General features: G+C 42.6%; 1 protein-coding gene across 2 annotated transcripts in view; it reads left to right on the forward strand.

The window, feature by feature from the left end:
• LOC121573927 (probable ATP-dependent RNA helicase DDX10) overlaps positions 1-15,147 on the forward strand; it is a 58,230-nt gene extending 43,083 nt beyond the window's left edge. The window contains exons 17-18 of one of the 2 annotated variants that reach the window (XM_041886334.2): positions 10,076-10,209; positions 14,823-15,147. In XM_041886334.2, coding sequence (XP_041742268.2) covers positions 10,076-10,209; positions 14,823-15,009 — 321 coding nt within the window. In that variant the 3' untranslated portion in view covers positions 15,010-15,147. Of the gene's footprint in view, positions 1-10,069; positions 10,210-14,822 lie in introns of both variants that reach the window. The other variant, XM_041886333.2, reaches the window with a different exon arrangement.

The following is a 15,147-nucleotide window of genomic DNA, read 5'->3' on the forward strand; positions in this document are numbered from 1 at the left end:
ATTTGGCTCCGATGAATGCCTGGGCTCATAGACGGTGCGTGAGTTTCAAGTTTGGGGAAGCTTTTTTTTCTCTCCAAAAAATCACCTTTATTATAAAGCATTGCATGCATCCATCTTCGCATTTGCATACTAATGTAAGATAGTCTACTATTCCTAATGTGATGAGTAGATTGGATAGTCATAAATTAAGATTATAATAGCTCACTCACTGTTGGCAAAAAATAGGCTACTGTTCTGAAATATGTGTTTCTTCTCCATTCTTTGCACACATTTGTAGCTCAGCCCCAGCTATAGGATTTTTCTTTAGGAAGTGTACGTTATTTATTAGAAGTTTCATATTTCAAATTGTATTAGTTGTATGTATAGTAAAAACATGGTATACACTGTCCAACAATGCTTACAGGGTTCTTCTCAACAATGTGCAACCACGTTAAGAAATAATCCAATATAAAGATAGAATAGACATTTTAGTATAGTATAATACAGGAAGGGACGATTTCTAGTACAATATTTACACGTGTGTCAGTGAAGGGGGGATTGGTGGGCAAGTGTTTTTAAATTGTGCACTATTAGCAATAGTAAATAAGAGCCTGGTAGCAGCAGGTGTGTGTGACATGAATGTACACTACATTACCAAAAGTATGTGGACATCTGCTTGTCGAACATCTCATTCCAAAATCATGGGCATTAATATGGAGTTGGTCCCCCGTTTGCTGCCAAAATAGCCTCCACTCTTCTGGGAAGGCTTTCCACTAGATGTTGGGAACATTCCTGTGGGGACTTGCTTCCGTTCAGCCACGAACATTAGTGAGGTCGGGTACTGATGTTGAACGATTAGGCCTGGTTCGCAGTCGGCGTTGCAATTCATCCCAAATAAACTCTGGGAAAAAAAGAAACGTCCCCTTTTCAGGAACCTGTCTTTCAAAGATAATTCGTAAAAATCCAAATAACTTCACAGATCTTCATTGTAAAGGCTTTAAACATGTTTCCCATGCTTGTTCAATGAACCATAAACAATTAATGAACATGCACCTGTGGAACGGTCGTTAAGACACTAACAGCTTACAGACGGTAGGCAATTAAGGTCACAGTTATGAAAACTTAGGACATTAAAGAGGCCTTTCTACTGACTCTGAAAAACACCTAAAGAAAGATGCCCAGGGTCCCTGTTCATCTGCATGAACGTGCCTTAGTCATGCTGCAAGGAGGCATGAGGACTGCAGATGTGGCCAGGGCAATAAATTGCAAAGTCCGTACTGTGAGACGCCTAAGACAGCGCTACAGGGAGACAGGACGGACAGCTGATCGTCCTCGCAGTGGCAGACCACATGTAACAACACCTGCACAGGATCGGTACATCCGAACATCACACCTGCGGGACAGGTACAGGATGGCAACAGCAACTGCCCGAGCTACACCAGGAACGCACAATCCCTCCATCAGGTCTCAGACAGTCCGCAATAGGCTGAGAGAGGCTGGACTGAGGGCTTGTAGGCCTGTTGTAAGGCAGGTCCTCACCAGATATCACCGGCAACAACGTCGCCTATGGGCACAAACCCACCATCACTGGATCAGACAGGACTGGCAAAAAGTGCTCTTCACAGTTTTGTCTCACCAGGGGTGATGGTCAGATTCGCGTTTATTGTCGAAGGAATGAGCGTTACACCGAGGCCTGAATCACGCTTCACCATCTGGCAGTCCGGCGGACGAATCTGGGTTTGGCGGATGCCAGGAGAACGCTACCTGCCCCAATGCATAGTGCCAAGTGTAAAGTTTGGTGGAGGGGGAATAATGGTCTGGAGCTGTTTTTCATGGTTCGGGCTAGGCCCGTTAGTTGCAGTGAAGGGAAATCTTAAAACTACAGTATACAGTGACATTCTAGATGATTCTGTGCTTCCAACTTTGTGGCAGCAGTTTGGGGAAGGCCCTTTCCTGTTTCAGCATGACAATGCCCCCGTGCGCAAAGCGAGGTCCATACAGAAATGGTTTGTCGAGATCGGTGTTGAAGAACTTGACTGGCCTGCACAGAGCCCTGACCTCAACCACATCGAACACCTTTGGGATGAATTGGAACGCCGACTGCGAGCCAGGCCTAATCGCCCAACATCAGTGCCCGACCTCACTAATGCTCTTGTGGCTGAATGTAAGCAAGTCCCCGTAGTAATGTTCCAACATCTAGTGGAAAGCCTTTACAGAAGACTGGAGGCTGTTATAGCAGCAAAGGGGGGACCAACTCCATATTAATGCCCATGATTTTGGAATGAGATGTTTGACTGCAGTCATGACTCTTGACTGCCGGTTCACCGTAACAGCCATACACAAGGTAAGGTATTGAAAACGGGTGGCAATAATTTTGACCCCTATCTATTAAAATATTACTTTCTCTGAGCAATTGTATTAGTATAAAATAATGTAATTTCCAAACCTTTTTGAGCATACAATATAGCTCAGTATTTGTATTATTTATTTTTGTCTTTTTTGCTCATCTTTGTCAAGGGTACCAATAATTTTGGACCTGACTGTATATGTTGATTTTATGTACTTTGCATGAAGTGCTTCCCAATATGTTACACAGTGCAGTCATGTAAAGAACATTTCATATACAAAGCTGTTAGGCTTTGGAGACCCTTATCATCCTCACACAGACCAGTTTTGATACTGGCCCTACCAAGCCCAGTTAGCCCAGTTAGCTCCCTTAGCTCGCTGACATTTGAGTGAAGCTGATTTAACCACCACTCACTCCAACTCTTTTAAATGGAGATCTCCCAAGACTAAGATTTATCAAACAAAGCCTCCACTTCGGACAGATGGCGTTTTGCTCGACTAATTTCCAAACCCAGGATAAGTGTATTACTGTGATGGCATGCCAAGAGAGCCACAACGCCCGGACTTTCTGCTTTAGAAGGGGTGAACGCTCTTTGTTGTCATTTTAAAAGTAATCTTTGCAGAGAATTTGGCAGCAGCCTGATTGCCAATCCAGTGTTTCTCTGCTCCTCCTGGAATAGTTATATCCAACTGATCAGAGATAACTGGAAAGCAGCCGTTGTCATCCATTTCAGGAGGCCGTCTACAGTTTCAAGATGGCAGCTGTCATGTCCATTCTTTTCCCACTCTCTCTGGGGAATATCTCGTATAACAAGCATATGCAAATGTAGGTGTGTGAATGCAGCGATTAATTGTCCAATCGATGCCTCGGCACTGGTGTTGGGAAGAGGTATCCATACCACCCCTTGACAACCCATTCTCAATGGACCTGGTGGTGCTCAGTTACCACATCTACAGTATTTTGTACCTGAACCGGTGCTGAACACTGATAAGTGTTATTTGCAGCAAATTAAGGATTGTGTATTGTTAATTACTTGGCTTGACCGACCAATGAACAGATTCTAGTTTTGCACATTGGTTTTGGTGTCCAAATGGATATTAATGTTATCTAATGAGCTGTATCAATGTTAAGCTCAAGGCTTTTCGGGTTTGTTCACTTCCTTCACGATATTATCTATAAACCCTCTTAGATTTAGCATCTGTGCATTTTCGAATCCTGGCAAGCCTTTTAGGTCTTACTTTTATGTAATCCTGATGAGAAATGCCGGTGGTAGCTCTGCATGCGCCAATGAGTGCAGATAGTTTAATATCTGACAGGTTAGTAATAAATGTTCCCTCCAAGCTGTCTGAGACTGCTTTCCACTTTTCCCGGAGTTAGACTTTCAGAGATGAAGCTCTAAATGAGAATCCATCACCAGGGGCCTGAAGAGATTTGATTAAAGTCCACCAGGGACCGTGAGCTGTGGTGACATGTCAGAATTTCTCCTAAAATACTTCAGTGCTCTCATCTCATCAATCTGTCCTCCCGTCTCTTTTATTGCTCCCACACTGGGATTTCTGTCTGTGTTAGTGTTTTGTGCATAGTTGTTGGCCCAATGTTGATACAGATCCCATGCTTTAATCAGTAAACTCCTGAATTGAATTGGAATATACCTCAACCCTGTGTAGCTCTGAACTACTCAACTCCCCATTAACAGAATTGGAATTGTTTTTTTCTTTCCATAATGTATCAATGACCTTATTCCACCTTTTCAATTAGAAATTCCTTCAACTACCTCTTTAAATGTGGGCATACAGTGGCTCCAGCAGCATAGCCTTACTGTACTATGAAAAATGAATAGGCGGAAATGAGGCTTCCTGGATGATGTAGATGAGCTTGTCCTGAAAAATTAATGCCTAGTATTCCAGCGTTTAAAGCATCACATACATTTTGATGGTCTCCTAAATGCTAAGTGATTACAGCATTTATTTAAATATTCATAGGCTATAGTGCTGGCTGGAGCCATTCTAAGCTGGCACCAGGCATGGATTTTGCCTGTGCATGTACACTTGTGAGTGTGTGTGTAGATTGTGAGACAGCTTAATCGACGTGACATCCCAGGTGGTGCCTCTGAAGATGTGTGTTAAACTAGCTGACACAGTAAAGGCTTGTAAAAGAAGGCTTTGCGCACACACAAGGGAAATAAACATTGCATGATGTTGAATGTCAGCTTTTTACTTTGACCTTAAAATAATGGTGGTGCGTTAAAGCTCTGAAGTAATAATAATAATAATAATAATATATTTATTTTATATAGCGCTTTTCATTACAAACCATCTGTCACTTTGAAAACAAAAACAAATGTAGGGATCTGGCAGTTCATGGTTGGTCTTCCACAGCTTCAGATGTCTAGGCAGTTGGGAAAGGCAGTTAGTAGCAGTAGCTTGAGGGTAGGGAGTATCGATGATACAGACTGGCAGGGAGAAAACGTCAGTCAGATACTGGTAGATAGGCCCGGAGCTCTTCATCAGGCACATCATCTCCTCCGTGAGTAGCCTGGATCATCCACTATCAAAGTGTAGCACCCACCTGGGTGATGCTTCACGACTGTAAAAGCGCTAGAAAAGACCACCACACCTCGACAGTAGTCTGGAACAGTTCCCTATGAGGCGAGCCTCTGCCATTCCCTCACACCGCAGTCCACATCCTTTCAGGAACCGGGACAGGTTAAACAAAAAGCAGGTGATGTGAATGCATCATTCAAATACCATTAGCCAGCTAACTAGCTAGCTAGCCAAGCTAAATAAACTGGCTTGCCGTCATCAGGCCTGCAACTCCGTGGGTTACCACCAGTTATTTACCACCAGTTATTTCAGATCAACCCTCATTAAGTTAACAAAAACTAAAGAAGTTGATTGAAAAAATGCAATTAAAAACACTTAAAATAATGAAAATCTGCACAATATTTAGAGCTTTCTGCCTTGGCGGCGCCATGGCAACCACTGAACTTGATGTTATTCATGTATAATATGACCTCCTGTATCCTGTTTCAATCAATACATGGCATGCCATATACTGTAGAATGTTAACAGATTTCCATCTAAAGGTGCTCTGAGTATTTTATTGCAAGTATTGTTAGTTATTTTCCAGACAGTATCTGTAATATGTCTAAAAGGTTTTCAGTTTCTAAGGAAACACTGGCTCCTCTCTCAGCTAAATATGGCATTCTTGTTATGATGAGTCCATAAGTCTCCCTAGAGGGGGCTGAGATTGCAGTAACTGTGGCTGTATTGAACATCTGAGACTGTATTGAAGATAATGAGATGAGACCACGCACAGGCCTGCATGGTGGTGTGGAATTATGCTGCCAGTTCGTCAGTATATTTACTATATGATATGGTCAGCTTTGTTTTTTTGTAATTACTAATCTATTGGTCAAAGTGAGAGAAAGACTGATGTTTGCTGTTAATCTGTAGATAATGATCAGGATAGAAAATAATACAGTACTCATCTGTAGGGCTGGGCAGTATACTTTATTTTACTATACTGAACAAAAATATAAACGCAACATGCAACAATTTTCAAAGATTGTACAGAGTTACAGTTCATATAAGGAAATCAGTCAATTGAATTTCGTTAGGCCCTAATATATGGATTTCACATGACTGGGCATGGGTGCAGCCATGGGTGTGCCTGGGAGGGCATAGGCCCAACCATTTGGCAGCCAGGCCCAGCCAATCAGAATACGTTTTTCCCCACAAAAGGGCTTTATTAAAGACAGAAATACTCCTCAGCAGTGTATATACCGGTATTGATGCAGGAACCGGTGTGGGTTTTTACCTCTATAACAATATTCCAATGTTTGTTTTGTTAAATGTGAAATGCAACTCCAGCGCGTGTAATGTCCGTTTTTATGGTTTACTCCATTTGCTACTTGAAAAGTATTTCTGCCTCCTCCTGCTGCATGCTGCTTCCCCACACCAAGCCCCCCGTTACTCAAGGAGAGAGCAGTTGCTCGACCACGGAGTCACGAGCACTTTCTTGCCGTTCATTCTGCAGTCTGCATGGTCATGCAGAAAGATGTTGGTGACAATGATGCTGCTTTTCTACAAGCATTCTATAATTACATAGTTGCTGTCTGCTAGTTTGTCTTAGCAAGTTCTAGCTAAAATAAATCGTTAACTGCTAATGCTAATTGCTAGTTAGTTCGCTAATTAGCTGGCTAGCTAGCTTGCTAAATGTACTAAGTCAGAGCAAACTTAGCTAGCTAATACAGCCAGGTACCAGTGATGTAGGCCTAGATAAGCATGTTTGTGCAACGGTATCTTCCAAATCAGACAGGAATAGGCGAATCATGAACGTTAGCTAGCTAGCTACATGAGGTAAGAAAATGTAATGTAACATCTAATTAAAGTCCGCTGGAAACACTGACCAACACTTTGGTTCATACCCTGTCAATAATTCCTCCTTGGCTTATTCATTCATTGTCATGTCAAACAATGTATTCAAGGTGCTGCCCACTATATTCCAACTATAGAATTAGATTAATCATTCTATTTCCATGATCCCAACAGTTCACCAATTAACGAGTCAGTTTTTCCCCATATTATGCAGCTCTGTGGGGCACAGTGTTGTAATGATAACAAAAATGATGAAAATGCTGACAAATTAATTGTGCAAAAGCCAGGTCTCCATACAGGATTGGTTTGCAGCGCACACAGACACTGAATCTCTCTCCCTGCACAGCAAGACTAGCGTTGGGAAACAGCAGCTGATACTCCTACTTAGTGTTCTAATATTAGATAAAGCAAAGATTAGATTTCCTTCCTAGATACTAGAATCGCTACAAGTCCCCCATTCCCATTTTTTGTTGCCTCTTTGTTGTAAATGGGTATAGTAGTTGAGATAAGATTTCTAACATAGGAAGAGTGAAATACTTTGGGATACTGTGTACTCCCCTTCCTCGCTAAAGTGCTTGAGCGGTTGGTAGCATCACTAATCCAACAACACATGGCATCTCATTAACTTTTTGAACCGCTCCAGTCAGGCTTACGGGCTATGCATAGCACTGAAACTTCCTTGGTAAAGGTAGTGAACGACGATCTCTGTGCTGCTAAAGCTGGGAACATCTCCATCCTCATCCTCCTGGACCTGTCGTCTGTAGCATTTGACACTGTCTGTCATCAGATTTTAACTGACCGCATCTAGAGGCTTCTTGGAATCTCCAGAACACCCCTAGCCTGGTTCCACTTCTACCTATCTGATAGACAACAGCTTGTCCCCTTAGCAACTGCAGGTCTGCCCCAGCCCATGTATCACCAGGTGTCCCACAAGGCTCAGTGTTAGGGCCGTTACTGTTTATTATTTACATGCTACTCCTTGGTCACTCCTCCATCACTTTGGACTCAGATTTCACTATTATGCAGACGCATATGCACATCTAGATCCACACAAAACCCAACTCCACCCTGCCACCTCCCTCTGTTGTTGATGTTCTCCATGAAGTGAACTTGGATGAGCAATACCTTTTTAACACTTAATGATGAGGAAACAGAGGTCAGCTCATGGGCCCCATGACCCTCATCAAGAAACTGGGTCAACTCAACATGACAATCCAAGGCTGCACCATCCACCAACTCCACAGTCAGGAACCTTGGGGTTAAATTTGACCCCACTCTGTCATTTAACCTCTACGGGATCGGTGTCCCGTATACTGGTTCCCAGTTCAATGCAGGATCATCTTCGAATTGCTCATGTTCACCTACAAAGCACTCGATGGATTGGCAGACACATATTGTACCTTACTGACCTCCTGCACCCCTACACTCTGACCTGTTCACTGCACTCTGACACTATGCCTCCTCTCACCATCCTTCGCACCAGTCTCCGCTCCATGGGAGACCGTGCTTTTAGCAGTGTAGCCCCCCAACTCTGGAACTCCCTCTCCATGTCAGAACCTCATAATCTATACACATTTTCAAGTTCACACTAAAGAAACCTTTTCACACAGGCTTACCCAGATTCTCTTGTCTTAGCTTTTATCCCCTGTCTAGTTCACTTCCCTGGTTAGTCAGTCATCATGTTTAGTTTTCTCCATGGTTTGTCTGTCCTTTATGTATGGTGTACTTTTATATACTTATTTCTATGGGATTCTATTGCTTTTTATCCTGCTGCTTATCATGTGTATGTAATGTGACTTTGGGTGTCTTGAAAAGCGCTTAAAATAAAATGTATTATTATTGTATGCATATTAGGCCTACATAAGCTATTGCTTCAATGTCATACACTAAGCTTAGAGTATATAAGCCTTTTATTCCATTTCATGTGGATATCTCTTCATTAAATCAGCAAAGTGCATTGAACTATTTACTTACCAGTGCTTTAGTCTATAACCACAAGAACGTAGGAAAATCCATACTGCAGGTTATGTTTGGAAAGTTCTGAAAGAGGTAGAGTGTATTGCTGTAGCTAACTCGGTCACCCACAACATGTCATGCTCAGGACCCTTTGTTTTCCACGGGAGCCTTTGGAGTGACGCCGTTTACCTGATTGAGGTAATAGTCCGGGTCATGATACGTACGTTTTTACTTTTTTGATTTTCAAACAATCAGTGGGGGAGGTCTTTCTCGCACATCAGATGGCCTGATAAATAGTTTTGTCTGGATAGAGCTGTTGGTTTGCAAAGCAGAGCATTGAAGACTAGTTTCAATGCCAGTTGAAATTGAGCAGCCCACCTTCTAGTCATGAAATTCAACTTAGGTCTTAACGTTCCATTGAGTTGCTAAAAACAGCAATATTCTTCTCTCTTTCTTCAAAACTTTCTGGAAACCATTAATTGTCTGGGTGGGGTGAATAAGGCTTGTTGAACACTGAGGTTAGAGAAACTGATTCAGATATGTGGAACAAACAGGGCCCTCTCATTATAGCTGTCCATAGAGAAATCTACCACAGATGCGTTTGTCCCAAATTCTTTCATAAGATTGCGGCCCTGTGGGTCTGAGAACCCAAGCTCATTAACAAGTGTGTTCCACTGGGCAGTTTCATCCATTTTAAGTAGATCAATTATTTCCCTCTTTTCCCTCTCCCTCTCTCAGTACCTCCTCTCATTTCCTGCTTGGATTAAAGAGCACACAGTGAAACTCCTTAGAACTTCCACTTGTTTTATTTGTAGTTTTTATTGGCCTCCGAATATATAGGTTACATTGTGTGAGGGAGATCCACAGGTTATTAGTGAAACACACAGAAGCAGAGTGGTTTGGTACCCCGGATTCTGTGTTTACACTGCTCACATGAGGCTTACCTCTGCCTGTCTCTGTAAATCTCTATCGAGCTGTATTTATCTTGCCCCCTCTACTTTTAACCTACTCTTGCATCAGGCGGAGTTTGACTAATCTTATACTGCTTTAACCTTCTAGATATTTGTATCCGTCAGGCTTTCACTGTGAATACATTTTCATACTATTATTTTGGTCCATCCTGCAGTATTTCTACTTGCCAGCTTCAGACTTGCAGTATTATCGCTGAGTTCATATAGGGGTGGGATTTAGTGTGGCTTGGCAAGCTTTTTCTTCATGAACGATAACATCCAGTAATTGGGCACACAAACATCAGTACAAATACATTACTGTGTATGGGGAACTTTTCTCCCTCTCACCATGTTAATTAATCTATTCATTCATTGATTGCATAGTCTTCACACAATTGGTTGATTTGCTTATTGTATCCAACACAGGGTATTTGTAGTAATGGTGTATTTTGTCCCAGGAGCAGAAGTCAGGTGAGGAAGATGAAGAGGAGGTGGTAGCGTATCTGGATGGTTCTGATGGAGAGGAGTTTGACCCCAGCACGCTGCCCGACCCGGACAAACTACGCTACGACTCAGAGGAAGAAGATCACCAGAGCAGGTAAAAATTATAGGCTACTGTACCATCTAGTCTTTAGGCTGAAACTGGATGCATGATAGACTAAAGGCTCCATACAGAGCTTTTAAAATCCCTTGACAATGCGCAGCCCTTACCCATAAGGATTTTGTGATGAGTAAATCTGAAAGAACAGGCATCAATTCGACCAAGCATAGATTAGATGTCTGGATATCACTGATGCATTCCAATCCTTTCAAAATTACCAGACAGAAGCCATGGTTTGACGTTTCTCAAGGAATCCATATTGGAAAACAATGAGCTGCTCAGCATTTTAGGCCTGGCGCTCGGTCGTAGCGGGGTTGTTTTTATTGAGCATTCATAGATTCATTAGATTTGCAATGTTGTATCACTGCTCGGCTGCCTGGGATTATTGGGATTCGTGGTGTAATTGTCTCCGGAGCAGAATGATACCCTTTCCAGGAGGGAGGACTCCCTCTGTAGCCTGCCGTGGCAGAGGCATTGATCGCGGGCGGACGGCAATAGGCTATAAAGTGTGTAATTAGAGGCAGATTTAAAGTGGCAGCCGAGGGTGAAGGGCAACGCGACCTCTCGCTACAGGGCAATGCACCAAGAATTTAAAGACAGAGAGGCAGGCAGGACGAGGCTTCTGGTTTTCTGCTCCACATCTTCCTCTCTTTTCTTGATGTCTTGTCTACTACGGCAGTGGTTCCCAACCAGGGGTACTTGGCCTATCCACAGGGGGTACTTGAGAAGACTCATGAGACCATAGTCTTACTGGTCAAATGCACATGAGGGGGTACTTAAGGGGTACTCCGTGCAGAGCAAAATTCAGTCGGTGGTACAGTAACTGGAAAAGGTTGGCAACCGCTGTACTACGGAGTATTGTCTTTGTGCTCTCTCTCTGACTTGTTTCTACTTCTCTCTCTGTCCCTTTCGATTCCTCATACTTCTTTCTCTCTCTCTGCCTCTCTTTCACTCCCTTCGCCTGCATTTATCTCTCCCTTCCTCTCCCCGTGTGTGGAGGATCAGCAGATGTTCCTTCCCTCTCCTCCTCCTCCGTTAGCCCAGAGGGCTGCGGGCGAGAGCAGATTTACAGTCCGCTCCACTTCCCCGCTTTCACTGCATGACTACAATGGCCCTTTACCACGCAGATCTACCGCCTGCCTGCCTGCCTCTCTCCCCGGGATGCTGGTTTATGCTAGGGAGGGGTTTCTCAGAACACCACCACTTATATATCACCCTCTCCTTGACATCTTCTACTGCACCCCCTCCTCTCTCTTTCCCTCTATCCCTTTCTCGCTTTCCTCCAGTGTATATTAATACCACCTCCTAGTGTCTTCTTCTGGCAGATTTCCACACACCACTATCTGTAAGAGAAACCTCCCTATGCTGCTTGTATATGGCCTGGCCATTGTTAAAGCGCACCAAGAATATACTGTACTGTCCATCCATTCACTCTGGGTTTATCCCTACTGAGTCCATCCATGCCTGTACTGGCCAATTCCTCTGTCTGACTGACTCCATTGCTCACATCCTGTGGTGATGATGAATGACAGTGTAATTGAGTCTCCCTGGCTGACGTCATCGCTGAGCCGGTTGACCATGATCTCTAGGGCAACAGCCGGTGGTATGATGCATTATGATTATGGAGTAGCGGATGGATGGATGTCCCCAGGACAACTCTTAAGGCCAATTGGCTGTACCTGGATATAGACAATCATAAGCATGCTACTTGCTAACCATAAGGGAGCTATTGATCGATGCACAGCCTTGAGCAGCCCATATTTCTATTGTATCTAGCACTATGTTAATTTTGTATAACCACCACCAGGGGGATGGCGACAACTTAAGCCATTATTTTTTTTTTTTTTTTTTTTTTCTCTCGGGGGGAATGGATCAGCTTAATATTGCAGATAGATTGTATCTTCTATCAATGTAATTGTCTGCATCACTTCCAATCCCCCATGTTTTATTTAATTTTTTATATATATATTCCCCTTTATTACTTTTCAACCCCACCATCCTTTCCCTACTTGGAGTAAATTAGTGAACAACAACGCCCAGGCCTCTACTTCCGGTCTATACTTACTATCTACACCTTATGGACAGAGTTAATTTTACAATAATTCTATATATATATATAATTTTTTTTTTTGCTCCTGAACTTCTTCTACTCTCAACCTCTCCGATCATTTTCATGATGTCCACTTAAGCCATGATTGACATGAGGGCCATAACATATGAAACATTCCCTCGAATCAGTTGTTGACCCCATTCCAGTCTATACTTTTTATACCAGCACATACAGTTCTGTGTCGATCCGCTGGAGAAAAGCCTTAAATGATTCAACAGAGACTTAGTGTTGAGGGTGATTTAACCAAACAATTCAGGCAGAAATTGTTTGGTTAAATCATCCTCAACAATACACAGTAAATTCTGAGCTTTCCTTATCTTCGGAACTTCTGTAAAGATGTATTTATTTATTTATTTAAGATACAGTTCTAATTATTCCATCATAGACATGTCACTATATAGGGTATGTTATTGCCACTCAGTTGTCTATTTTCCCCTGGTCAGGTTCTGGTCAGGTTCTTGTTCTCAGCCAAGTGCAAGATACAGCTTGGCTGGTGTGTGATGGTGCCCAGGAAAGTATTAAACACAATACTATATGAGACCTGCTGGCCTTTGGAATTAAATTGAGTCTACAGCAAAAACTATAAGAAGAATGATAGAGGCACAGAAATCCGACAAAGGGGTCAGTTAAGGGGTAAATTAGGAACTTGTCAGAATAATGAGTCCCATTTCTGTTCTTTTAAATCTATTGTTGCTGCTCTTTTGGCTATTATAGATTATAATTGCAAACATAACTTATTCTGATCAGGTTGGACCATTCCTCAACTTCTCATGTCTCACTATCTGTACCAAACAGATGTTCTACAAACTAAGTTCTTCATTTGGGCTCAGGTTGTCTTCACCATGGGCTAAGGTTAGAGAAAAGCACCCTGTCAGCACTAACAAAACAGCAAAGCAAGACAAATGTACCACTGCTTTTCCCTTTCCTTTTGACTTTGGTTGAAATCACTCCTCCTTATGGCTTGTGGAAAGACTGTCAAGAAAATGCGCTTGCCTACATGTTTGTGGTTGGCAAGGTTAAAGAAAAAGTAACCTTACTAATGTACACAGCTGGGTCCTGATTCAACTGATTCATTAGACATGAAATGGAAGAAAAATGGGCCGAAACGAGAAGGTACCATCTGAACATATTCATAGAAACGCTTGTTTTAGTTTCCATTGCAAATCGTTTTGTTACGGTGTGCTAGAGCTGGGACGAGAAACCAAAAATTATCGACACAGACCATACCGCCCACTTATGGTGGGCATTTTGCTGATATCGTTCATTATATAAATTAATAATAAATAATATGCCATTTAGCAGACGCTTTTATCCAAAGCGACTTACAGTCATGCGTGCATACATTTCTGTGTATGGGTGGTCCCGGGGAACGAACCCACTACCTTGGCGTTACAAGCGCCGTGCTCTACCAGCTGAGCTACCAGCTACCACATACTGATAAGTAGCCTATACTACTTATCATTTGAAATTAAATAGTTATGGGTTATTGTTAATGGGACAATTGATCAAACTAGTAGTAGTAGTTTAAAGGGTAAATTGTATTAATTCAGTCATTTTATTGTGATATGGATTTTTGGCCATATCGCACAGCTCTATGGTGTGCCCTAATGAATATGACCCGATGGGGTTCTGCATGCATGGCAGACATTTTGTTTTACCTAGTGCTCACCACCCAGCCCCAGAGCTGTGGCGTGTCAAAAATCTGAGACATGGATAATAGGAGAGATGGCTCTATCAGCAATGACTCATCGTTTCATTCTGCTACCTGTTCACATAAAGCATTCCCATCTCCCTTTATCCACACCATTTGACTTCATCAAAGACTTAGAATTGTTTTGTTTAGCTCATTTGTTCGATTAATTCCATTATGCCATTACTGGGTGTCTGATCATCTCGACACTGAAAGAGTCATGGAGATCTCTATAGAACTGTTTATTTCCACACCATCTCACAACTTTTGAATAAACAGAGCCTGCTATCTCCCCTATCAGATAGATGTGATGGATGCCTCTTTCCATCCCACTCAATAACAAAGAAAACCAACAGTGATCAACTGTAAGCAATCAAACAGCTAGCAACATTTGAAGACTTTTAACCAAGTTGCCTCTCTGTGATGCATTCCTCTACATTTCTTACACAGATTCCCATGATCCACGGTGTCTCAACTAGGGCCCTGTGTTTTGGACAATCATGTCACATGACCTGGATTTTAACCTTTTGATAAAAGCTTTTTCATCAAACTGTCCCATTTTCTTTTTATGTCAGATGGTCCAGCACTATCCTCAGACAATTGCTTACATTTTTGGTGTAATTCTCATTTCTGGAAAAGGCTTAAAATAAAGGTTCAAAACAAGGTAATGTGACATTATAGCCCAAAACACAGGACCCTACTCATAACCCCTTTCAAACCCATCTCCATAGATCGGCCCTCAATAAAAACCGAACTCCCATTGATATGAGCTGAACTGATTGTTGAACCCTTTCTTCTATCTGTTTAAAGCCCTGCTGCAGGGACGAGGAAGCGCAGCCGTAGTGACAGCATCGATCACTCGGGTGAAGAAGAAGAAGAGGCAGCGGGGAGCAGGAAGAGACACAGGCAACAAGCAACTGCCAAGCCGCTCGACACTGGCCTCTCTCTGGCCGAGGACGAAGAGCTGGTCCTGCATCTGCTGGGGAACCGGAGCTAGGGCTTACAAATGACACAACACTGTCTTATGGCGGATCCTCTCCAATGTCTTGTCTTGTCATTATTTGGGGATGTTCCCCACTATTTTGGGAACAGTGTAGAGATTTTCAAAAATGTCAAATAAAGCAAATGTTAGTTA

Source organism: Coregonus clupeaformis, chromosome 9 (assembly GCF_020615455.1).
Source record: "Coregonus clupeaformis isolate EN_2021a chromosome 9, ASM2061545v1, whole genome shotgun sequence".
NCBI lineage: Eukaryota > Metazoa > Chordata > Actinopteri > Salmoniformes > Salmonidae > Coregonus > Coregonus clupeaformis.